The sequence below is a fragment of the Lepidothrix coronata genome, unplaced genomic scaffold (assembly GCF_001604755.1).
Source record: "Lepidothrix coronata isolate B3197 unplaced genomic scaffold, Lepidothrix_coronata-1.0 Scaffold8, whole genome shotgun sequence".
NCBI classification, from domain to species: Eukaryota; Metazoa; Chordata; class Aves; order Passeriformes; family Pipridae; genus Lepidothrix; species Lepidothrix coronata.
Genome location: NW_016690188.1, coordinates 1,711,989 through 1,738,779, shown reverse-complemented (window position 1 = coordinate 1,738,779; position 26,791 = coordinate 1,711,989). Strand labels below are relative to the sequence as shown.

At 41.0% G+C, this 26,791-nt stretch overlaps 1 protein-coding gene across 4 annotated transcripts; it reads left to right on the top strand.

Moving 5' to 3' along the window:
* The first annotated feature begins 143 nt into the window (after positions 1 to 143).
* TECTB (tectorin beta) lies at positions 144 to 19,256 on the top strand. 4 transcript variants are annotated; one of them, XM_017839919.1, is made up of 15 exons: positions 179 to 242; positions 3,325 to 3,417; positions 8,683 to 8,921; positions 8,990 to 9,139; positions 10,055 to 10,185; positions 11,076 to 11,164; positions 12,937 to 13,127; positions 13,530 to 13,672; positions 13,753 to 13,825; positions 15,654 to 15,757; positions 15,837 to 15,920; positions 16,121 to 16,283; positions 17,545 to 17,614; positions 18,524 to 18,556; positions 19,041 to 19,243. In XM_017839919.1, exons 6-15 carry the CDS (start codon positions 11,089 to 11,091, stop codon positions 19,091 to 19,093), a joined length of 990 nt encoding a protein of 329 aa, XP_017695408.1. In that variant the 5' UTR covers positions 179 to 242; positions 3,325 to 3,417; positions 8,683 to 8,921; positions 8,990 to 9,139; positions 10,055 to 10,185; positions 11,076 to 11,088; the 3' UTR covers positions 19,094 to 19,243. The 4 variants fall into 4 exon arrangements, with proteins under 4 accessions (XP_017695415.1, XP_017695408.1, XP_017695423.1 ...); XM_017839926.1 differs by lacking the exons at positions 3,325 to 3,417; positions 8,683 to 8,921; positions 8,990 to 9,139 and having other exon boundaries at positions 144 to 242; XM_017839934.1 differs by lacking the exons at positions 179 to 242; positions 3,325 to 3,417; positions 8,683 to 8,921; positions 8,990 to 9,139 and having other exon boundaries at positions 9,154 to 10,189; positions 19,041 to 19,256.
* Positions 19,257 to 26,791: the final 7,535 nt, after the last annotated feature.

Below are 26,791 nucleotides of genomic sequence, written 5' to 3'. Positions count from 1 at the left end.
GATACAAATATCAGGGCTTGTCCCTGCACAAGAGCTACATTGGCCAGTAGTCAGGATGCCCCCAACTTTGGCATGGACAGACAAATAAGAGATAAGAGAAAAAAAAGACACTGCCCCTCATGTGATCTGTTCAAGATTAGAGGCAAGGGCAGTTCACACATCAGGGAAGTCAGGGGCAGGTTTCTCTTGCACACTGAGCTGTGGAAACCTCCCTGAAGAAGGCAGAGAAATGAAATATCAAGGTACAGTTTCTCTCTTTGTCCTTTGAGCTTCTGAGGCCTCTAAGCAGTGAAACTCAGGCTGTATCTGGCCTCCTTACTGCACTTCAAGAGAGTGTGGTTAGACTGAGACTAAAGGGTCCAGCCTGGCTGTGACTGCACAGTAGCACAGGAAGCACAAGAGCCTTTATTTCCTTCCCTTTGGAAGTTATTAAAATAGCTGGGAAAAGTGCAAACCCATGCATGAATAACCTGAGATCACAGCAACAACCTGATGCCAAAGAATCGTGTTAGCTGACCACCATCATCTGCCCAACACCAACACTGTCTCCCTGCCCACAGAGCCTTTTCTAGTTGATGCCATACTGCTGGTGAGAGGAGCAGAGGCGGAAGAAGAAGCAGGAAACCATGATGGAAACACTGCACAAACCGAAGGAATATTGGAAGGAAAGATTTATAGTCAAAATCTCACACATAAACATATTTAAGTAGCATGGGCAAAATCGTGAAGGAGATTGTAGGAGCAGCAGTGTTTGCTGAGCTCAGGGGAAGGGGTAACTGAACAGAAGGGTGGTGGGAGAGGAAACACTGAAAGAGGTGTGAGGGTGTAAAGTCAGCCTAGAGAACCAGAAGGTGACATTAAACAGTAACACCTGCAGACAGTGTGGTTTTAGTGGCATATTGGACAGACGGTTAAGGGTTGCAACTACATAACAAAAATAAAGACTAGGAATTGGAGAAACAAGCTGGTATAGAAATTCATAACACTGATAGAAAAGGAGAATGGAAGGTTTGAGGTCAGTCTTCAACTGGGAATCTCAGCTAAGTTGCCTCCCAACAGGAGGTGAAGAAGGAATGAAACATATGGCATTTGTTGTCTTAGAGAGGAATATCTTTCCAAACTACTTGTTACTAGCCACAAGATTAAGGCCTGGAAGAGAAGTAAAAAATGTCTGGAGGACTGAACTTATTTCAGTCACTTCTGCTATTCCTGAGTGATGTAGGCTTTGGTCTATTCTATTTTAACTGACCTGATAGTAAATTACCTGCATTATTAGTTAAATAATGTATCCATAAAGATCCAAGAAAATTATGTGTGCCTTCATGTTGTTGCTTGCTTGCCATACTGAAAGGGCAACACTAAATAATAATTATTGTAGATAATGCATATAATCAGAACAGGCCAAGGAAAGGTCCGAGAGATGGGACAGCATGCAGAGAAGGGTGAAATGCCTACAGCAGATTTCATACGAGTGAGTCACTTTGCTGTTCTGTGTCACATGTTGTCTGTTTATGGAACACTACTAACACCATCTCCTGGCCAGTTGGTGTCTGGAGTAAAAGCTTTATAAAGGTCTCTGAGAGCCTGGAATGAAAGGTATTGCAAACATAGAAAATACTATCATCACTGTATCTTCGATACATTCATATTCATTTACTTTACCTATGTCAAAATAATACCACACCCGTCTCCAGAATTAGATGTAGTGTGTGGGCACTTAAACTACATTTTTTTCCAAAGGGTTTCCAGCAAGATGTATCAGAATACTCTAAAACTGGCTTATATTTTCAGAACTGACTATTGATTTGGGTATGCTTTGTTCTGAAGTCCACTGAGAAAAACCAAAACTGATATTAAGAAAAAGTGTGAAAACAGACCCTTTCCTAGTGTTTCAAATTCAGCACTTTAAGGCTTACACTCTTTCTGAAACATCAACAATGTGTTTTCCCAACCTATTGATGTCAAAGATTCAGTATTCCCTGGTTTTTTAATCTTTTTTTTTTTTTTGATATCAAGACCATCCAGAGATGCAAAGAGTAACACTTCAACTTGATGTGCTTTTGGCACAGCCAAACAGTCAATAGATCAATGTCTGTCCAAATAACACTTACTGAATTTATCCATCTGTTTTCAAGCATTTAAAACAAGGCTTTGACATCCTCTTGTCTTTCAAAATCATAGCATGTTAAGGCATTACCTTGGAAATTGCTCAGGGGTTATTGCTCATATACATCATATATTGGCCCAGACACCTTTCATTTCAAATTACTTAAAAACTGACTCACAGCTCAAGGAAGATACCTTCTGAGTTTAGGCTTTTGAGACGATATTTCCAGAAAAAAATCATCAGAATCAGTAACTTGTATTTTTGCCTTCAAATTAATTCAGGAACATAAGGTCAACTTCTAATTTTAGCTAATCTCAGAATAAACAAACATCAGCAGAGCTTCCTGCGTCATTAACAGCATAATCAATCTAGAGTCTTCAGCACAGTCTGTCCTAGAGAATTGAGTACTTGGAGCTATAGTGGGCTACTGAGAACAAATCTATGAATCCTTTGGAAGGTAATCCTGAGGGATTTTCATGAAAGAGAACTGCAGTGTCATACTTTCTGGAACAGCTTGTAGGAAATGCTATATGAATGCCATTGGTATATTATAATTGCATACATTTTTCAGATAACCACAATGCTCTGTTCAGCTAGCTTAGATCGAAATGATAGCTTTCTGCAGACTGCATATTTCCTCCAAATACTTTACTAAAAGCCACACTAAAAGAGACAAACTGTCATTTTAAAAGCTAGCAAACAGTACTTTTGACCATCATATGGGATTGTCAAATAGATTTTGAGTGAATCAATGCAACACCAGCTACAGCTCAGCAGAAGAAAATACAAGGGTGTCAGATTTCTCTTTGCTATCAAAGGAAGCCCATGAAAATCTCTGAAGAGTTGTACATGGGCAGTACCCCATCCATCTTTTGCTTTTGGTGTTTTAGTGATTCTCCAAGAAGTCCTCAAACAGCCAATTAAAAAAGTAATATCTGTTTTTCATTTGCGATTGGTTGAGTCATAACTGTAATAAGTAAATGAATACCCAGCTGAGTGCCTCAAACCTTTAGACCAATTGCTCTGCTTCATTCCACTTCATGAAGCTGTAACATCTCTCTACTACTATGAAACATGGTGAACGGAAAGAACTGTCTCAATGGGTATCATCATTAGTGTGTTGGTGCAATTTTAAGAAAACTATATCCTTTAACTGATCTGAAATTTGGTCTGTTATCTGTGGGAAGTCTCAGAAAGTGAACTTTTTGGTCCTTTAGGCTGAATGTACTAAAGGATACGTCTTGACAAACTGGGAAGAGAAACTTTTTTTATGGCACCAGAAGAGGAAAATCCACTGAGACACTCAACTGGTAATGGATTGCTAATCATCCAATCATTGTCAATAAGGCATAAAGGCCAGTGTGAATGTTAAACTGGCAAGCGGGGGGAGTTTACTACCTCAGGTGGCAAAATAGCCTCAGAGATAAGTGGGAGTCCTCTGTTCCAGAAGACATGGTCTGGCAGTCCAGGCAATCGTTCTGCTGCTTCCTGGGAAGCTTTTCTCATTCACAGACAAACCCACCCAAAGTTTGCTTGGGTAGCTTCTGCTCCAAGCTGCTTACTGCTTGAATGACACAGAAGAGCAGTACGGGCAGCTCAAGAGCCCTACACTGGACTTTGCCTTTCCGTGCCTCATTTTCATTATCTGCAAAACAGAGATAATGGCACTAAGATTGTGATAAGCATTATTATGATCAGTTTACAAGCACAGCACAAGCTAATTAATGCAGTTAAGTTTGGTATATGTAGCTCTCAGAGCCACATAATTCTTGATAACAAACAGATCCCTTTCACAGAAAAAGAGACTGTCTCCAAGGATGATGCTATCAGACTGCTGAAAAGTCACAAACTTTTAAAAATGAGGACAACACCAGTATAATGGATACAGTGTGCTAAGGAAAGTAGGTCTTAGAATGAACTAGCAGGATTATGTAGCTTGGGAAACCAAAACTGTGATTCTGATCAGCAGCTGCTATTGATAGAAGTGCAGAGGTTTGTGTTTGATTTGAGGGGGCAGCAGATACTGAAAGTTTATTTCATAGGGAAAATGCATGGATCTTAACTCTTCAGAGAATAGGAATTATGGTGAGTGTTTCGAGAACCTGATTTTTACCAGTCCTTCATGTGTATGATCCTATCTGAATCCCACAAAATAGGTTATAATTCAGCTGGTTCAGACCATGGGGTAGTCAGGAAGCTGGAGAAAGCCTTTGTAGCTCAGGTAGGGGTAGAGGTGCTACAATGGGAGCAGGAGCACTCCAGGTTCCCAGGGCAATACAGACTGCAAATTTGAGGAGAGATTTCTAGGCTTGGGAATGTGAATGGACAGAGGTACTTCCAAGCTAGGTGGCAATCAAGTCTCATATTGTAATTCATCATTCCTCCTGCTGAAATTTTTTCTCGGTTTGCCCCTTCATTTTTCTTTGCTTTGTTTTTTTTATTACTTAACTATATATTTAAAATAAGCAGCAGACATTTAGGGTCAGTTTCTCAGCAATCAATGGAATTGCCACTGAGGGACATCAGAGGATAAACTTGCCTTGGGTATATTTTTAATGCACCACCCACAGTCCCGGTTTTGTCAGCTTTTCTGTAGCAAAGTGTGCAGGCTGGGTGAGCAGCATTATTTATGGCCAACACAAATGGCTGGGAATCAAACAGAAGATCAGACACCTGCTGCAGACTCTTTTAAAGTTGTAGTGACATACTCCAATGCAAGCAGAGAAACATCATATTTGTGCAACCTTCCTAGCACTAGTGGGATAATGCCCAGAAAAGAGAGCATTACTGGAGCAAGAAGAGCAATGGTCACTGTGTCAGAGCCAGCTGTCAACCTGAGAAGATTAAGCTAATGAATGACACAAAGAGTTCATTCTTCCTTCTTTCTCACCTTACTCTTAAAATCCTCTCCCATACTGAGGTAAGATCCCTGCCCCACAGTGCCAGGAGATCAAGACCTGTTGTTAAGATAACAAGAACTAAAAGTCTTACAAGGTGTTATACAGGACAATATGGTTGAGATCCAAAACAGCACTTAACCAGAAGTAATTTAGGCCATATTCAGGTGATGACAGAATGCTATTCCCCAACAATATTATTCCACTACAAAAAACTTAATCCATGTGTTCTCAACAGAAAATTCCTGAGTTCTGGTCTGGCACATACCAGATGGGACAGCAGCTCTGAATACAGCTGAGCTCAGCAGCCACAGCCACACACTCTTCAAAGAACAGCTGGAGGAGACAGGCCTGGTGGTCAGAATCCTTGCCCAGGACTACGGGAGACCCAGATACAATTCTCCTCACTTGCAGGGTTCAAAGCTATCTTTCCCCAGAAGTGCTCTAACTTCTACCTGGAAACTTGCCTTGGGCACTGAGTGAGTAATTCGAGGGCGCTGTGCCGACTGGAGCAGGCTCAGGCATGTGTGGCACAGAGTGTGCAGGGCTGCTTAGACTCAAGGCAAACAAAAATTAATGTCAAGCCAACCATGGCAATGTGTCTGGCTCAATTCATATGCCCACACACAGACACCCAGTCCATTGAAGATGTACTTGAGTATCCTGCCTGGCTTCCAGATCCCACTCCAAAAGTACAAGAGTGTCCTAGAGGTGTCACAGGATATCCTGGACACCTTATAGCAGCTGCTAACACAATACATGTCTCATTTAGGCAAATTAATCAAGTGCCTGGCAAGTTTAGGCATCTCCAAATAGTGGCAGCCCAAGGACGACTGAGGCCTCACATGACCAGTTTAAGTCATCCATTCTGGTCTTGCAAGACCTGTTTTACATCCCTCATGCATTTATTAAATCAAGCACCATGTCTTTATTAAATCAAGCCCCAAATCCTTATCCTGCATAACTAGCTAGCTCCAAGACAGCCCATAAAAAATACACCAAATAAAGCACTTACCCACACAAAGGCTTCAAGGAAACTCATATGGAAACTGATGTTTTGTTCCAACAGCAGCAAACTCCAGGCAGAACTCTTCCGGAGAAGCTTCCAAAGAACATTGTTCTAAATATGCTGGCAAAGCTAAACAGCAATAAGATCAGGCATTCAAATGAATGTGAAATATTATTATTTACTTCAGTCACAATTTTGTGTTCAGCAAGATTTGCTGTTGTAAATACTTGTCTTGAACAGCAGAAATGTCAAGGGAATGATTCTTTAGGTGAGAGTCTGTGCTCACCCACACCCTGGGAGTGCATGTAACAACAGCAGCACTGTCTCACCAAGCCTATGGCTGCAGGTGATTGCTGAAAAATTATGATTCAGTGTTGCGTAGTTACAGACAGACAGGTGATGCATGAGGAAGTTTAGAGCAGAAGACTGTCTCTTCCAGTGGTCTGAACATCCGTCTCTGATTTTTATGTGACTCTTCTACAAAGATAGTTTCCTCTAATTTCTCCTTCTTCTGATACATTTTGTGCAGCTACAGAAGAATATCAGCTACCCAAGGACATAGGGTTCCAGGTACTCTGTTACGTACCTGCATGATTCTATAATCTGCTCACAAGGCTAAAACATTCATCGAATAGAATCCTTTTGGTTGGAAAAGATCTTTAAGATCTTCAACTGTCCTAACACTGCCAAGTCCCCCACTAATCACTCCCTTAGTGCCACATTTACAACTACCTCCAGGGGTGGTGACTCAATCACATGCTGAAGTGAGTGACCAACCACGTGCCATGAGTAACAAACTGCTGGAAAGGTATTTACTCTATAAAAGGCAAAACAATCCTAAATCTGTAAGGTATTTATGACTTGAGGCAATAAGTCTACACAGCACAGCTCACTTAAGCTTCAGGAAAAGTTTGACTGTGCCAACACAGTGCTGCATTTCCAACAGGATCCATTAACTCAGATCAGGCCCAATATAAATGCAGTTGCTATGCTTCCAGACCTGGCTTGGATGTCTCTATGCCTGTGGGATAAATACGCTCCTTATCTCAGACAAAACTGACTATGCCAGGTTTTGGGGTGTGGAAACAGCATCATTAACACATTTCAGCCTCTAGATGAATGTCACCAGATCTCACTCCTGGAATCAGCTTGCTGTCTCCATTGTTCCTCAGTGTCCCATGAAGTCCTTCCATATATCTAAAGGACTCTTCAGGTTTATTATTTTATCCAAATCCAATGAAAATTAGATGCCACAATATCCCTTGCAGATTCAAACAGCAGAACCTCATTTGTTTCGTGTAAGAACCAGACAGTAGATACTCACACAGCTTTCCATCACAATGTGAGGAACAAGGCTGGAGAGACAAGCTGCTCTTGTAGGTGAAATTCTCAATAAGGCCTTCATTTGCTCTTTGTCAAAATCTTTACTGATACTTAGATTGCTGAGATTATTCAATGGGCTTGGAAAGAGTCAGGAAACTGCAACAATCCTCAGTGGTCTGTTTTACAAGTTAATGGCTTTCCTTTTTCTATGTATGCAATTACTGAGAGAAACCTAACCCTTCCCCAAGCCCTTACCTTTGATCAGCGCAGGTATCAAGTGCTGGTTGGCTTAGGTACATTTTGTGCTTGTTTCTTATGCAAATGCAGACTACTATACACCAGCTGGCACTTCTGCCAAATTTGTTTCGTGGTTTTCATTCTGTTTTCTACCTTTGTCTAAAAGGAGTATTATGTACATGGAGATTAGTTTGCTCTGAGAAGATAGCAAGAGATTTATTTTCTTTTACCAACTGTGGGATTAGATACATTTTAGAGTAATTCCACTGAAACCTCTAGCATTACACCAATGATAATTTTATTACAGTATTTGCTAAAAACCATCAGTAAAAAGCTAATCTGTGTTTCAAGAGCTTTGTTAATGTTATGGTGAGGTTAACCACTATACCTAATCAAGGTTAGCCAAATAGCTTATGCTCCAAATCAGCTCTAAGTGGGCAGACCTGACAGACCAAGTCCAACCCCGGGGCTGAAACTGATCCCTTGAGCTTGAAGAATCAGCTTGTACAAGGTCATGAGGGCTTTCTCATGTCCAAAGTCACAGGCTTTCTCCTGTAAGCCTCTCCTTGTTACTGAGCTATATATTCTTGATAACAGGGTTGATCATAATGTTTCACTAGAAACCCTGGCTCCTGGTTCCAGATTAAATACACACTCACACACAGAGAAAGACAAAAACAAGTGCATGTTTACACAGTGTCTATTCAGTTGGGCTTAGGAAATCAAAATTAGGCCTCAATGCCTGCAGGACTTGAGGTGAGCCTATAAAACAGACACTTCGAGTTAAATTTTCCTTGTTTTAGGATTTCTGATGAGGATAATCCCTAGTTAGGTAACACCAAACGATTTATGAGCTTTGGTCCTTTTTCCGTGGATTATTCTTTAATTCAATTAAAATAACAACAAACAAAGGATTTTATCCATTGTCCATCTTTAAGTAATCTCATTTAAATCAGAATGTGATGGCTTGCAGGACTTGGTTCACAACAATAGCGAAAGCAGCCCATTATTTGCTCTGTATTGCAATCCTTAGGAAGCTTCCATCTAGGTTCAGACTGACTATTTGAAACTAAGCACAGAAATGTAAAGCCTTTTCAACCTTTCTTTAGGGCTTTGGATCAGTTTTCCAGAAGCAGAAGTCACCCTAATTACATCTTCATATCATTGCAGTTCACCTGCACACCATCATCACTGAGAGCCAGCAGCCCACACAAGGCACGGTGCAGTCATGGCTGTGCTGGGCTCATGCCTTTCGGCTTGAAACTCTTTTTGTAGTGAATGCTGTCCTGAAGGTGCACCCATAAATCTCACCCACAGGTCGCTAAAAACTCCTTGTCTAGCATTTCAGGTAAGGTCAGGGCCACTGTGCTCCACTCTTCTCCTTCGAAAGCTCCAGACTAAGGACAACTAGTACAGCTTTAATACTGTGTCTCCCCTCTATGCCAAAAATCCCTTGAGAGAAGGCACACCAAAGTCCTGCTATGGATGGGGAGAACAAGGTTCTCAACAAGAGGAGATACCAAATCGTCTGTGAGCAGCCCCACAGGACTGGGTCCCACAAGCAAGGTCAGTGAGATCCTCTGTGTTTTGTGACTCAAGACAGATATCAGAGTAGTTCAACAACACATGAAACTGGGTAGATGGACACATGCCCAAAGTTGAGGCTGTGCCAGTTTATACCGTAAGAGTGTTTACAGCCATGTTTTTATGCAGGCATGTAAAATAGCAGTAGCATACCCAAGTGCTATTTTCCGTGCGGGTCACTAAAAGCTGATACAAACAGGATGTAAAGGGTCACTAGAAAATCCTACCAGCTGACTAAGACTTTCGTAGGCAACCTCATGACTGATGGTCATATGAAAAGCAAATTTGTTTCAGTTTTCTGTGCAATGGTAAATTTTACACAATCTATAATGTAATATTTAATGTATATTACATAGTCTTATATGCATGTAGTATTATGTACTATAATTATGTAGTATTATGTACTATAATTATGTAGTATAATGCTTAGGCTTATGGAAGAGCCTACCTAAACTCAGATAACATGCCTATGAACTTTCAGAAAAAATAAGTGAAAAACCCAACCCCAAAGGTGATCTGTTGCCATTACTTTGTCCACTTGCATGGCATAAAAGTTTGACATTGTCAATAAGCCATTTAAGACAAGCATCTAATTCCTATAAATACTTTTTAACTGAATTCTAGAAGGCAGTTGTGGCTTCACCTCTGCAAAAATTCTACATTTTCCTAATTAACTTGTAAAACAAAAATTTAGTACCTTCAGCAGGTTTCTCTTCACTTGGTTTCAAGATCTGTGAAAAGCCACCATAGAAAAACTTTTTAAAAATCAAATTGCAGCAGCAATACAGTCCCATCTAGGGGAAGAGAACTGCTTTTCTATAACTCTTTTTTTTTCCCTCCTACACTGGACAATACTGGCGGGTTGAGATTTAACCAGAGATGGGCTCCTTTTACAAGATTGCTTATATAAAGCGAAGATAATGCCAGCTGGGTTCATTTGAAAGAGGACATCTTGGGAAGAGCTGACAGCGCAGCTATTGGAATAAGACCGGAATGAAAATCTGAAATACTTATCCCCTTCCTGTCCTGTAGGTATAATAATTAATTTCTTGTAGAATGCCTAGGATTATAATTGGAAGGAATTGTCACTGAAATATACTTTATGAGCCTTTTATAAATATATATTTTTAAATAGAGGATGAGTGAAAATGTTGAAATTGATTGTTTTTATTAGAAATACTGAGTTGGGATGATTTTTTCTCTTAAATTATATTTGTTACTTCTGACAGTCTTCTTAGTGATGTGTATATGAGGGCTGATACTGAAGAGTATATCCCTACAAAGGGAAAATATGAGAACTCCAGTCTCAATCCCACATGTTATATATGCTTCTCCCTGTGAGAGAAGCTTTCATATTTGAGGTCTGGAATGAAAATGTAAATTACTGCTATGTATGTTTTCCTAAAAACTCAACATTGAGCAGCAAAGGAGAAAATGCATAATTTACCAGAACTGAGCTACATGAAGTGAAGAGTATATACATCAGGATAGCCATCATCATAGAGAATAGTTTCAGCACTAAATTTTAAGCACACTATATATGTTCTTGCATCATATTTCTTCTAGTAATTTCTATTCCCTCTCTTTTCTTCAGATCCCATTGTTTCAGTTTCACTTGGTAATATTAACACTTCAGGTTTAGAGCTTTCATAAGAAATCAAACTAGAATAATTAAAAGCCACCACTAAATTGAAATAGTAATATTGTCACAATACTGACCTGGTGATAGTAATGGTCTTGGAAATATTTATCCTATAGATGCAATTACATTGGGTGACAGAATATCAGTAATATTATGTTTTTTCTCTCTGCAAAAAGCCCATGTATAAGAGTATCTACGTTTTCAGGTCTGCAGATAATGCATTGTTTTTATTTCCGATTCTAAAGACATTTTAGCTTTTATTCCCTTTGTCCTCAGATCATTGCAAGAAATGCTGACTCTTACTGTGTATCTGCTGGTCATCTTGGCTCGAGCTCTTGGGGGGCCTTGCAGTCCAAATAAAGCAGGTAAAATAACTTAAGTCTTCTATGATCTTCTCTTGCAATTAAGCTGCCAAATGCGGGTTTTTTCTATTCAAAATCAAAAGGTTTTCCTTCAGAAAGTTAAACTGTGAATTCTGAAGAGCTAATCCTTACATTTTGTTTATTGATCTGCTTTTAGCTAGCACAGTAAAGCATGTACCAGTGAAGTCCTAGCCCCATAGACAATTAGGCATATATTTCATTTTGTGCAATAATCAAAGTGCAATAAATTTAAGGACAAAAGCATAAAATAGCAAAGAAAACAACAATTAGAAATTATCTGTAGTAGTGCAGGCTAGATGCAACAGATCTTTGCTGCCCAAGTTGGGCTTTAGTCCCACTGACTGCAATCAGATGGTCAGTGGTGATTGGATGTGCTGGGCTGAACTCCTGAACCATACCGCTACATTAAAACAAGAAAAATACAAAAGTCATTGAAGAGAAGGCTTTAACTGCACACTGATTACTGCCTAGAAACTGAAATGAGCTGGTGCCAGACAGATCTATAATGTAGATTTCACTATAATTATGAAACCTGCTTTAGAGATGTGTTGGAATATGCCTCAGTATAGTGTTTGCTCTTAGTACATGACTGCTGTCACATTACCGTCAGTAATTTTATTGTATATCTCAAGTATTTGGCTCTCGAGTCATTTATTTCAGTACCTTCATTTGCACAAGCAGTTTCTTTGAACTGCAGGAATTTTCATAGCTGTAAAGTTGCCCGAGTTATAAATCTGACCATCAACACAAGCGGAATCAGCCTGCATGTGCTGAAGGTTTGTTGACCAAAGAGAAGCAAGTTGTTAAGGTCCTTAGTTGACTTTCACTGAGTATTCCCTAGCAGACATGGAAAGGCTGCAAAATGAGGCTTTTAGTATAAAATGAGAGTGTCAAGGGCTTTAAAAGAAATAATTGAATAATTCCAGGCAAAATGGTTTTTTTCTGACTGTAATAATTGGAAGCCTTTTTCGATTTTCAGGCCACTAACGGTTAGTCAATATTTGCCCTTTAAATTCCCATCAGACATTCAAACTAGTACTACTTGATGCTCTTTGAAAAATGTCCAATTCTGCTATCACGAAGTAATCAGCCTGGATGTTATGATGTTCAATATTCATGGCTGTATTAGCAATCACACTCTGCACTGCTAACAGAGTTGGGAGTTTGGTTCATCTACTATTGCTATTAGCAGGCCTAAGCTTTTCAGTTAATTTTTACATCTTAGCTTTTAACTTGACTATAAGAAAAATTCAATTTGTCCTGGCACTGCAATGCCAGTGCAAGAAGAGAAAGGGCAGAATATCTATAGTGGCCAAGATCTGTACAACACTACAAAGGGGTGCAGATCTATGAAGCTTACCAAACAACTTCACCAATATTATTTTTACAGAGTCAGTGGTATTATAGAAGCCAGCTTTGCAGCATAAGCTACTCTGATAGATCTCAGTGCAGTCCTTTTTCACTTCAGGTTTCTCAGCAGTGTCTCTGCTCCTCAATCAGCTATTCCGGAAAGATAAAAATTTACACAAAGTTCTGCATTGATTAGAAGGCAAAGGCCAACCTCTTCCAAAGAGGACAGAATTTAACAACCTAAAGGTCAGTTTTGTGTATCAAAAGCTGCTCACATTAGGGGACCTTCCAGCACACACCCCTGCTCACAGAAGATTAAACCCAATGGAATGTAAGTGTGCAGACCCACTGCTTGGAAAGAAAATTACCAGTGAGTAACTCTAGATGTATTATTTCCCTTTCAGATGTAATTCTGGTATACTGCTATCCTAAAACCATCATTACCAGAATTCCAGAGTGCCCTTACGGATGGGAGGTTAATCAGCTGGCACTTGGAGGCATTTGCTATAATGGGATCCATGATTCAGGATATTACCAATTCACAATCCCAGACCTATCACCTAAAAACAGATCATACTGTGGGACACAGTCAGAGGTAAGACTATCAAGGTCAAAATTCTGTCTCAGGAAATGGCTGGACTCACTTGAGAGTGTCCTGTCTTCTTCAGTTTGGAGTAGGCTTTAGGTACTGATGGAAGAAGGGGGCAAACTCCACTATCAGGGAGAAGTAAGAATCGCATAGTTGTGCTTTGCATCTACAGGCAAAATACTCAGAGGCTTAGTGATATTAGTGTGTGTGTTAGTTGTTCATTTGCACCTGTATTACACAGAACTTACATATGGTAAGATATATGCATGGGCAGCACAGCATATAAAGAGCTACCCAATCATGTTTCTTTGGGATGGTGTTAGAGTCTTCATGTTTCAAACTATGAAGTTGTCCCTGATGCCTCAAAGACTCAGTACTGCCTACACTTCTCGGTCTCACCATCCACAGTTCAAGAATCCCATTTACCACTTCTACAACTCCATCGTCTCCAATGACTCCTCGGTAATTGTGAAGAGCCAGCCTGTGAATTACTCGTTCACCTGCTCATACAATGCCAACTATCTGGTGAACCAGGCTGCCTTTGACCAAAGGTATGTCCTCTTCTGGAAGTGCATCTTACCCTGTCCTGAGAACCACACCTCACTCATACAGAAATTTGTCATTTCCCCAGGGTGGCCACTGTCCATGTGAAGAATGGGAGCTCTGGCTCATTTGAAAGTCAGCTGTCCCTCAACTTCTACTCTGTAAGTGTTCTTTGCCACCTAGATTTTCGCCTTCACCTTCCACAAGCTTCAGCCTGAAGAGCTGGAAAAAACAGGGCTGCTGCTCCTGATTTTTATGTGTCATGGAGCACATTAATAGCCTGAAACAGATAATTGCAGTGGGGTTGGCAGGGGTCCTTGTTTCTGCTGATTAACAGGGATATACTTAAACTGAACAGAGCAGACACATGCCAACTGTTCTTTTAATCCCTCAAAAACTGGCAGATTTTTCTGCTGAGAGGTACATTTCTAACCTGTTGACAGATTTTATAATAAAAAGCAAAACTTTTTTGTAGTCCCACTGCAAGAGCAGCATGCATCTTCAGGCATCGCTGCTATCACATGGTCTCTACAGACAGAGCAAAACTCCATGCATTTCTCTTGCAGTTTTCTCCCTGGTCCTCTCACCTGAAAAATATTTCATGTACCCCAAAGATCTTTATGTCATGCTGGAATTTTGTTGCCAACAAAATACCATCCCTGGATATCAGGCGGATCTTTTGAAACTTCCCTCTCCTCTCCTCAGCTCCACTGCACTGTTGGAACTGCCAGCTCTTTATCTTGGAGTCTTTTCTCCATTAAAGCACAGTCAAAAGCACCAAAACAGCCTCTCTATTTTAGTACAGCTAGAAAAAGCACAACTAATAACATACTGTGTTAAATTTATAGGCCAGGTAGAGGCAGTATTTACCACAAGGTGGAAATCTCTTCTCCCACACGCTACATTTTGGGCACTTACTGATCACTAAACGTTTTGAGAGGCTTTGTGTGCCACATGAAAGCCCATGTGGTCTTTTTTTCTGATATACAGCACACTAATATATAATATTAGGTACTATGTACTGGCAAAGTCCCAGGAGATACCACACTGCTCCTGTCAACTGACAGAATGGCTACAAAAAAACCAGATGATAGGCAGTGAGGAATGGATCTCTGATACTTTAATTTTTTGCCAAATGACTGTCTTGTTGTAATGGCTCCCAGGAGTCAAGGAGAGAGTGGCTGAACTGTAGTAATATATTTTCCCAGTGAGCACAAGTACAGAACAAGCTCAGAAAGCTACCAGACCACTCCTTTTTCAGTTTGTTCTCATTTTCACTGGGAATAAAATGTTAATTTCAATTAAATGTTTATTTTTTTTTTCCTGGCAAAATGGAAATTAAAGATTTATTTTGCCATGGTATTCATCTCTGCTGCTCCCTACTACAGCCCTCTACTCTGGTGGGCTACAATTCCAGGTGCTTCATGACCCCATTTCCTCATCCAGAAGCAGCACACAAGCTGCAGTGTAATCCAGGAGAAACACTTCAGCCTCACCTGCCCTTTGGTCTGTGACACCCCAATAACAGCAAAGGATTGTAATTCAGCATGAGGGGCTGGAACCTGAATAGAAATCAGGCCTTCAACACAGAAACTTGGTGTGAAGAAAAGCAAGATAGTACCCTAAACCAGTGCAGAGCAATAGAGTTTAGAAAAAGAAGCACTATACCAGGTTCCACTCATTGTAGCACAAGGACTGGCAAGACTTTTACGACAGTACTGCTGCGAGTTCTGTGATATAGCACATACTACAACCTAAACAGCATCAAATTCTGTCACTTGTCATTATAAGCCAAACACTAACAAAAAGATTTTTAAATGTCACCTTGGGCTTGCAATAGTTCTACTACCACATGTAGAGTTTGGAGCTTGCAGGTAATAAGAATCCAGACTTCCGGAGTCAGTCTCTCTAGGGGTGCCTGAAGCTGAATCATGCCTTGCTTTGCAATTTACTAGTAATGCATGACACCTTTATCTTTGTCTTCCAAAGAATGCCAAGTTTTCAAGTATAAAGGAAGCCCCTTTCGTTGTTGAAACATCAGAAATCGGTTCTGACATATTTGCTGGAGTGGAAGCCAAGGGCTTAAGCGACAGGTAGGCAAGGGAAGGAGGAATTGGTAATAAATTGGTAATTGGGACATTCCTTGTTAATCTGGAGTTTGTATCTCCCCAGGTTCAAAGTTGTTCTCAACAACTGCTGGGCAACTCCCTCCTCAGAGTACTTCTACCAGATCCACTGGCCTCTGATCACCAAGGGGTAGGTGCTGGTGGGAGCCCAGAGAGCACACCTACTCAGCCCAGCCCCGAGGGTGACAGAAAGCTGGGAGCTGGGGGATGCAGGAGCAAGGGAGAACCTGGCCCACAGCAGGGCAACTGCATTCATCAGACTGCTACCTCAGGAGATGTTTCAATGAAGCCACAGGGGCTCTGACGCTGCTTCTCCATGCACAACCACAGGTGTCCCACAGACTACTCCATCATTGTGCACGAGAATGGGAAAACAAACCGGGCGACCTTCCAGTTCAATGCTTTCCGCTTCCGAAACATCCCCAAGCTGTCCAAGGTGTGGCTACACTGCGAGACGCACGTCTGCGACAGTGAGAAGTTCTCATGCCCAGTGGTAAGTCCTCCCTCCTGGAGAAATACACAGTTCTAAATTTTGACAGAGGATGTTGAGACCTTTTTCAAGGGCGTGTCAGGTGTACAGCCAGTGCCAGGGGTGTCAGTGGATGGAGGCACTGCCGTGTGTGAATCTGAGTGCCCAGCCATGCACCCTGACTCCTGTCATGCCACAGACACCGTATGCAACACTGGGAAACTTTTTTAAATGTAGCCATTGAAAACCTCACCTCTTGTCTATATCCCAGACTACAGTCCTGTCTGACAAATAGCCACAGTGAAACACAAGCCTGAAAAAAGGGAGAAAGTTGATCTTTTTCCATTTTACCAAGTATCTCAGTGCTAAAAGCACCCTCGGGGCAGTGAGAGGACCTGGCTCAAAAAACTTGCAGGTTTGACAAAAAACGCGTTATTAGAAATTCTGTTTCAATGGCAAAAGAAAAAACTCCAGGCTTAGATTTTGTTGTTTGTTTTTAAAGATTACTTTGACTTTTTATTCAGTCACAGATCAGAATTAAAAGAAAACACAAACCCATTACTCCATATCTGCCCTTCTGACAATACTGTCAAACATCTACATCATCCTTTCAGGCAGTGGGTGGAATTCCCACCTCACCCTCCAGTGCTCAATCAGGCTAACATCCCTGGAGCCCACTTCCCACTCAAAAATGCAGCTGGTCTCCAGCAATTAAGGTTGAACCAAGCCAGGGGTCTGTGCTTACAAGCAACTCATAACCAGAATTACCACATGCTGAGTTTGTAATAAAAATGCCCACAGCTGGAGATCTGCAAAGGTCAGGGGATGGACAAGGACCTTTAATCTGTAGAGCACTGGCTCCAGTACAGACCTTGTCAGCTGTGACAGGCATCATTAGTGCTGGACATGAGCTGACTATATGGAAGTGATTTGGTGCTTCCTTTTTCTACCCAATGGGCAACAATTATCATTAGCAATAAACAACCACAGAAGCCTTCCCCGAGGTCATGGGTTAAACAGATCAAGCTCTATTTTTCCCCTTCTGTCTTGACAGGGGTTTTGTTTAAGACAGGGAGGGAGGGGCAGTCCACCAAAATGGTCAGAAAATGCACTGTAAAGACTCTCCCTAAATCTCTCCTGCACACAAAATCCCAGTAATTAAAGGCAGGGGAAAAAAGCCTCCAGAAAATATGCAGCAATTTCCTTGGTTGGAAACATGAGAATTGTGTTTGGATTTTCTTATAATTTTTTTTTGTATATATGGCTTTCTCTCTGATCTCTTAAGATATGTGATAGACGAAAACAGCGCATGGAACAAACCGGAGGTGTTTTAGTGGCAGAGATCTCTGTACGCAGTAAGTGACTGGGTTTTACGGGATGTTTCTCCCTTTGGGAAGCAACTCCCTTTAGGAGTAACTAGAGGGAGCCAAAGCCCTCCACCAGACCCCTTCCCCCTATGGCAGCAGGAGGCTTGAACAGAAGTTGGTCCCCGCCAAGCCCTGGCAGAAGAGTTCAGTAAAACTCTCCTCATTTACAAAGCGAGGAGAGGCACCCATTTGGCATTTATCATAAACGGCCAAACCACTCACACCCCGAGCTTGCAGTGTAAACTCTGCTTACCTGCGTTTGACCTCAGCAGCAGCTCAGATATGCTCTGACAGGTTATGCGGGACCGGTAGAGAGGTCAGGCTTAGGAGCAGCAGGAGAGGTTTTCTTTACGCTGTGGGTTGGTACTTCAGCACACCCACAACGCCTGCCAGTGTTATGGGGATGCTTCGTGCCTATCCCTCCTGACACACAAATTGCACTGCCATCGAGTTTCCCCATTGTAAAACAGCTGTTTCCTCTAGCTGCTGCCTCCTGGAGGCACCAGGAGTTTCTCTCTGAGCTGGTTTAATCCTGTAGGTCCAGCACATCTTTTGAAACAAGTCCTTGGAACAAATCATGTTATCACTAGAGCTCTATATACTAGTTTATCAATTACATCCACCCCAATCTGAAAGCCAATTTAAAATTATAAATACACATAGAACAGCATTATTACAATTCACTATGTTGCACCAGTAACCCCCATCAATTTTAGAAGATAAAAGACCTGAGGATCCTTTTACAACTTCAGATAGTAAAGCCAAGAGGAAGAAATATCCAGAATTTCAAAATGTGGCAAAGGTTTTCTATTCTGCTTTTATGAGGCGCACTGGTGCACTTTACCCTATTTTAAACATGTCATCCCAATATAATCTTTTTCCTCTTTTTTTATATAGGCAAAGGTTTATCCAGATTTTACACACTCTCAGGTAAACAGCAAAGTACGACAATGAAAATATCAATCCCAAACATGGATTTCAAGTGACTTTGTCAACATAAAACCCATAGCTCAAAGAAAAAAAAAATTGAAAAATATAGTAAGTTTGACAGAAGGGAAAATATTTCATATTTTATTTCCCAATGTTATACACTTTAGTTTCCTCCTTTTGGCACATCTCTCCCTCTGGACAATAAAATCATAGCAATAACTTCCAATACTGAACATTACTTTCTTTTATTGTCACACCCTGTTCCCAAAAAGGAACGGTCATATTTTACTGGGTTAACAGAGGTGTCCGAAAGCATTTCTATTTGGAGAGGGTTTGAAACACACCTTTCAAAGTCTATTTGTTAACATTTGATATGTTGACAGAGCCACATTAGGGCATTCAGTTGCATTGAAGGGGGTGGGAAGAGAACGTGAAAGGGATCCGACAGAAAAGTAGTCACATTTAGTCTGTGTTTCTCTTGCAGATATCATCTTCCACCTACTCTTTGTGATTGGATTTTGTGCTGTTTTATTATAAAATGCAGCCCAACTGTGTTTCTTAACTTCCCCCAAGCCTGTTTGCACCTGGACTTCTTTACTAAAGATGTTTATTTTACAGAAGAAAAATGAAAGCCACAAAAAAATCCTTGTGCATTATTTTACCTGATAAATAAAACATTCCATGAGCTTTGTGCCTCAAATATTGGAGAAACCCAAAGCAGATTTGCCTCTCCCCACTCTATGCTGGCATTTTAAACTAGTGAAAACCCATGGGTTATGTATTCTATTGACATCTCCTTTTAAAGAGTTGTGATGCCCATAGTACTTGTTTCTATAAGGAATGTAAGGATATGCAAACTCAGCATTTTTTCAAAGTCAAATTTACCTTCAGGGTCCCCCTTCCCTGTCAATCTCAGTGTGGTACCAAACTGCCCTCCAGGCCTGGTCTTGCAAGGTCCTAGTTTGTTCTGTGAAGTCTTTGAACAAAATAAAAACTAGCCAAACATGTCAAGGATGGGAGAAAAGGGTGCTTTTCATGTAGCAATAATTAGAAGGTACTCAGAATTAATTACCTGACATTTCTTTCCTGCTTCTCAATACCATTGTTGGTATTGATTGGTTAGATTAAGCAGAGTACCCTGTAGGAGCAGGATATCTTGCTGACTTGGACGGGCTCAGTGCTAGATAGCTGCATGGTGTGGATGCATATTGAGCACATCTGAGGTTGGAAAACAAGCTAATGAGCTTTACCCTGTCTTGACATAGCTGGTGGCAGACACAATAGGGTTCAGGTGTTAGGTCTGTACCTGAGTAACAACAACTCTTAAACAGCAAGAATAAATCATTAGAAAGGGAAACCGTGGTTTCTACAGGGCAGGAAATAGCAGGGCATGAAACAATTCCCTAACAAGCAGAACAGTAGATTCCTTACATCCCGTAATTACTTAAACAATATTGAAAAAAAATCTTGAAAGGATAAGAAACATTCCTAGATATTTTCCATTAAATGTGCAGGATCCTAAATGTGAATGACTACAGCTGTTACACTTCCAATTAATGAACACAGTAGGTGTACCTGTGTCTGTACGTACTGAAGCATCAGCACATTATAGAATTTTTGCTATCACTCGTATAGAGGAAGCCTCCTGAACAATTCTGTTAAGTTTAGGATTTTCAGCTCCCTGTTCTTTGTGAAAGGTCATTGCTATGAAGATAACGCAGAGCTAGAACACGCATGCATTACAGAATCCCCTTTTCCGTAGACTCCACTTCCTCCCCTAGGTGTAATCTCAGTCTGTCTGGGTTTATAAGCGGCTCAGACAAGCCCCAGCCGAGCGCTGCCGGCCCTGCGCTGTTATTGCCCGTCGCGCACAGCCGAGGGCGCTCCCGGGATGGCATCGCCCGGCCGGGGCACAGGAGGCAGGTCCGGCACCTCCAGGTGTTCCCCAGTGCTCCCAGTTCCCAAAGCAGAGCGGAGCTGCTGGATGTTTCGTGCTCCACAGGATATTTTGATCAGAGATAATGACAGGGCAGGTTTTTCGCCCACGTTTGCTGCTTTGTCTCCTTATTCTCTTTCCTCCTCCCACTAACACCCCGCGTTTCAACACCCGCCAAGTGGCTTTACCTTCTTGTGCTTGCCAAATGAGATTAACGCATGGGCTGCTTCTCCAAAGCCTGCTTCTTTTGCCTTGCCTTTACAACATTCACTGCTGTCCTACTGTGGCTATTTTGTGCAGAAATCCTTGAACTCAGTTTCCTTGGTAGGTTGATGAATTTTTTTCCTGCTTATGCAACAAGTGTTGCTTTGAAACAAACCTTGCAGGATTGCAGCAGTTGTGAACTGTGCCTGCGAATTCCCAGGCCACCTCCCTACCCGCCGTGGGACGGAGCCTCTGGGCATACATGTCTCAGGTACCTGCTACTGTACTGAGTGGGGCTCGGACCCAACGAGCTATGGTTGCAGGATGGGCACACCCCTGCTGCCTGTCCCAGTCTGGATCACTGTCTCCCTACAATCCAGAAATAGTTTATTGTTAAAAACAAGCAAACAAAACACAACAGAAAAATAGCTGCCAGAGGTGACTGTGGAAAGGTCTATCTGCCAGAGAAGGCAGCACCGTACGAACACCTCCAGAAGTACTGTTCCTTAAAAAAGCACAAGTTGCCATCCTAAGTAGTTTGCATAGAAAATATGGAATATAATTCATCTTTATTTTTCCTAACCTGCATATGGCTCATCACTACTTATTCCACTAAATACTATTTATGTTGCCAGTATCATAATATACAATGATTGCAGAAGATTTTAGCACAAGATGAAGCTTGGTAGACTTCATCATTTCAGATGCACTATATTGATGGATTTTTTTCAGCTGCCAGGGCATGAAGATGCTTGCCTTGATCTTTGCATCTGAAAGTTGAAGTCAATACTGGCCATGGAAACATGGGGACAGGAAGATTAGTTAAAGGGGATGCAGATAATCTGTTTAGAACCTAACATTTGTTTTCCCAAAGATTCCAAATTGGCTTTATCCTGCTTCTTCCTCCCATTTGGATGAACTCTAATGAGGCATGAATTTTTACATGCTTTCCTTCTCACAGTTTAGCTTGCAATGTTGAAGCACAAGGTCACAGAGGTCATGACAAGAAGTAGGAGAGAAATGAACACACATAGGTGTCAAGATGATAACAACACAGGTTGCAGCACAATATTGCTAGTACAGTGACACAATTTTACACAGTATTTTGTTCATTAAATATAGGTCACCTCTCACTTGCAAATGTAAACACCATTAACCTGGGTGGCCTTTATTTGACAGTCGCTGCAGGTGCAAATAACCATTAAGAAGGTCCAATGGAAACTGCCAGTGAAAGAGTGAGTCAGATCTAACACAGAATCCTCAGAAGTAAAAAACAAGCATGAATACCACCAATGCAAGCTGATACTGTCCATCACTGACATTCTATATTTAGTGTCCCCAAACAAGCAGTGCCGTTGGCACTGTGATTCCTTCCACTACTGTCAGCCCAGGCCCAATAGTGAAAAAGAAAAAACAGGCTCTGAGACTATCAATTCAGAATTAATTCTGGTCAAGCATTAATGCCTAATATCTCATGCTGGGATCTCACAGTTTCAAATTCAAACTTCAGAGGTGGTTACCGGGGGACATGCAAATGGTCCTGCTGCAGGGATGCCAGACTAGGTCTGACCTGACATGCCCACCTTATGCAACCACTGCTAATGCAGCTCTGGAAGGAGTGAAGCACATCAGGACTGAAAGTGCTGCCAGAATTGGCAATGCATTACACCATAGAAACACAGGCAATGCCTCAGATCCAGATACCATATATAGAAACTCCCCAGTCTTAATCTTCATTTAAACACCAACTTCATCTCTTTATTCTGTAAATCCATGACATTTTGTTTAAATGTCCCAGTCAGAGACAAGGAAAAGCCCTACATCTCGGAATAGTATCATAAGAGCCATGACTCAGTACATTACAAAACACATCGTAGACATACATGGCCTGTATTAGGAGTAAACCTCTTCACTCTGTACTGAAGATCAAATGTTTTCAAGTTATCCCTATCCAAAGGGCAGCCGTCACTCACATGTGCAGAAGAAAAAATATCTTTTGACTGATTGGACCCTACTGTCCTTTCCTGTAGCATATCGCTACAGCCCTGCAAAGGTCAAGTCCAGTGGCTTCAGAGAAATCAGTAATAATTCTTTCAGCCTGGCCATCAGGCAGACAAGGGTGAGACATCCTGAGCTCTGTCAGAAGCTGGGTTGCACTCTGAAACACAGAGATCAGCCGTGCTTTCCAATACATTTTTCTTCACTTTGTTGTTACGGGGAAAACCTAGTGCACAATAATGTGTACACTTGCTCTTTAAAAGCAACTAGGTTAGATATGTTCCAGTTCTAAAACCTAAGAGAAATGTTAAATTCCACCCTAGGAAGGCCACCTGCAATGCAAACAGCTGCTCTGTGGTGTAGTCCATCTCCAGCCTTCCCAGACTGCTTTCACATCGAGCAGCTTGTGCCTCCTCTTCTACTAAATTTTCTCTGTGTGTAGTTTCATCCACATTAACATCCTTCTCCCACAAACAATCTCTCTCTGAGCATTTACACTCTGTGACACAAAGCATCACTAGAAGGGATCCCACCTACGCTGTTGCAAGACAGTCTGCTCTTCTGTTTACACTCACCTGCTCTTAATTAAAAAAATAACATCAGCATTTTTCTTCTGGGAGCAAGCACATCAACACACCCCAGACACAGATAATCCGGATATATATTATATTAACTTTAATTTAAAATTATAATTAAGCTACAATGGGTAACATAGACTTATCTGTAACATGGCCCTGAAATGTTTTGAGATTATCTTGCAGGTTTAAATTGCATTCTGTTTTTCTATAAGTACATTCTGCAGAGTTGAAATGATGCAGTACTGCATGACAGGAAGTGGGGCATGTAGATCCTATTCCTTGGTGAGCACTAAAGCTGATGTCTAATGCTAAAGCAAAGTCTAATGCTAAACAGAAGCCTTATCACTGTGAAATGTTTGCCCAGCACTATAAATTTACATGGTGATTAATAAGCACTGATAAGAACATTCTGAGCACTTCTGATTGTCTCCATGCCCAACACTTCTGTGCTAGCACCTTTTAGTGAATACTTCAAGGTACTCTAAAAACAATAACTGATTCATCTGGAAGATTTCATCTTCCCTTTACAAACCAAGAAAAACTGAGGTAGAAAGAATGACATGAGCAGATCATTGGCACTCATTCCAGTAGAGAGGAATGTTACTAGAACAGAAATATTAATCAAGGAAAAATATGTAGCCTGATCTGATACTGCTGAGAATGAATTGTGAATTGAGAAAACTTGCAAATTTTGCATTTATTTTATCTATATTGGAAAGAGAAATTCTATATATACAGAAAATCAATATAGTAAATTCATATATGCAATTTATCATGTATCTGCTGACCCACAGTAACAAATCACAAGCATACATACCTAACATAAAATAAAACTCAAAGGTTAATCACCTGTAAGGGAGCTTACATCAACAGGTTTTTCCTCACACTTGTGAGAGGTGTGCCACCATGCCTAAGTGGGTGGCAATCCTTACCTTCCATTATGCTGGGACCTCCACACCCCCTCACAGTCAGCCAGACTCGGGATGTTTACCAGTGGGAAGGCCAATAATGCAGTTTCAGCTCCTCTTTGAGTGCAGGGCTGATCTCCAAAGTAATCACAGCACTCAGGAATTTCACAGACATAATAGCTATTTCTTTGGTGTGGTTCATCCCACTGTGGACAGGCAGGCTGCTGGACACCATATAAGCATCTCCAGTGGTTTATACCTTTAGCAACAAAAAGAGTGCAGCTATTTTATTGCATATCCTAGATTTGGGGTGCAGCGTGCAAATAAATCTGAACCTTCAATCCTGTAGTGACTATTTTCCAAAAATGTAAAGAAAAGCAGAGGGGAAAAAAAACCCTCAAAAATATTTTGAAGTTACTGTATCAATGGTCTTTCACTGGACTAAACTGAAACTTTATTTAGTATTTTTACCTAGGAGAGATTTTCAACCACTTCACAACTTTCCTTGTCAGATGGGGAAACAAGGTTCTTCCTCACACCCATTAATAGATTATGAAAATGTGTTTGCTAGTAACCTTCCTACAGAGTTATTTTAGCAGAGGTCACTCTCCAAGACCAGCAGAAGAATCAAAATAAAGCTCTGCTATTCCATAACTATTTGCCAGAAATTCCATGACCCTTTGCCAAATTCCATGTGTCTTTAGGATGTTATAGAGGAGGCTGTACAGGTCCCCTTGAGGGGTATCTACTTTACAGTAAGCACAACTGCAAAGGATGAGGAACTTCTATGCATTTTATCTTTTTAGCTTATTTTGAGGCTTTTTATATGTAGCAAGATTAATGTGACCGATTTTGCTTTAAAAGACTAGACAAACATTTGAAATTGGGACAGTATTGACCAGAGATGGAGAAAACCAAACATGAAGTAATTCCTCAGTCAGGACACCCGCATCAACCACAGTCAGTACTCAAAAGAAAGCGGACTAGCTTACTATTTGCCTAATTAACATGCCATCTGGTTTCAACTGGATATTAATTGTCTTCATTTCCTGCTCTAAACCAGGGAAGATTGTCATTGTAGGCTGTTAAGCAGCCATTCTTTTCCTTCTCTCCAACAGCTGCATTTGAGTGGTGAACAAACACACATTTCACATGGTCTGCAAAACACTTGATACCTGTTAGGTGAAAGGTACAACCTATTTGTGGTAATAAGCCTTTCACGAGTGAGCAAAACTCTATCCTCGTGGCTTGCTTCTCTTGGCCACTTTTTCACACCATGAATTTCTGTTAATTAACATTTATAAAATGTCATTGTCATGTTTGAAAAGAGCAATGCTTTTCCCACTCCCCCAAGTACCTGATAGTTCAGTTCTTGTGACTCTTAAATATACTCACTTTTGCAATGTTCATTAAGAAGTCCACAAAGGGGCCTGTGTTTAGGAGGAAAGACATCTAGCCAGAATGTGGAAGCAATTTATTTTGTTGGACTGCAGGCAGATGCAGACAGTTATTTAAGAATCCATTTCCACTATCTTTTATCTTTCATATTTATTTTATTTAATGAATTGCAGGGACACACATCCAACTGCTCTGTCATATTGTTAAAAATTGTATGTTTTCTTCCCCACAAAAATTTCAGAAAGTAGGAGACAAGCTACAAATAAAATATTTTGAGGGGGGAAAAATATATCAAAACTTGTTAAAATATAGTGTCTTCATGGAAAATCATCTCTATTTGAGTAAAGAATACTGATAATGGAAGTTTTCCAGTCACCTATAGAGTATGCTTTTCTAAAATATGCTCCTCTCTCCCAGTTCATCAATGTACGCTGAGCCAGCATTCCTAAGAAGACAAGCCACTTAACCAATTAAAGTTGTGGATGAGAGGAACCTGGTCAGCCTCAGCTTCTCTCTGCCTTTGCTGCATGTTAAGCTGGATGTTCTCTCATTAGTTTCTTACATTTTCCTGCTAGAAATTATTTAAAATCTGCAGAGCAAGAAGATTCCAAACTGCACAATTTTATCCTTCTCAGATGGTTCAGATGCACGTCAGAGTAGCCTGCTAATTACAGAAACCCAAAAGACTGACATTTTACTGCAAGTTTCTTCTTTGTTTTATATAAATATACGATGTTAACAGGCCTGCTCATGGTGAAACCAGCAGGACCCAAGGCTGCCTGGGGAAGAATTGCTGCTGAGTAAGTTCAGGCTCAAGTTACACCAAAGCCTTTCCACAAGCTCTTGCATAGACAACAGAGCTACTTTCATGACACAGTATCTCAAACATGGTACTTTCCAGGCTGGTGAAGAAGTGGCCATACTTTTCTCTTCATCAAGTGCCACCCTCTTGTGAGAAAGACCTTGTGGTATCTACTGGGGGTGTTATAGCTGAGGCATCCATGCTCTCTGAAAACAATTCAACGCCCAGAGAAGGCATTAAAGCAGCTTTCAGGACAAGACTTGCTTTCCTTACCCATATACTGACTTTTTTTGCTGGTCCTTGGGAACCAAAGGGGATTTTAGCAGGACTTCGAATAGATGGTGGAGTAACCACATCACTTTTCAAAGGTGCATTGTGCTCACATATGTTCAAAAGAAACAGAAAGCATAT

What these genes read in the sequence shown, in the direction of transcription:
- TECTB (XM_017839934.1), top strand. Translation starts at nt 11,089, where the DNA reads ATGCTGACTCTTACTGTGTATCTGCTGGTCATCTTGGCTCGAGCTCTT. An exon ending in ACTGTGGGACACAGTCAGAG is followed by an intron (nt 13,128 to 13,529) that starts GTAAGACTATCA and finishes CACCATCCACAG; the next exon opens with TTCAAGAATCCCATTTACCA. An exon ending in CAGATTTTACACACTCTCAG is followed by an intron (nt 18,557 to 19,040) that starts GTAAACAGCAAA and finishes TTTCTCTTGCAG; the next exon opens with ATATCATCTTCCACCTACTC.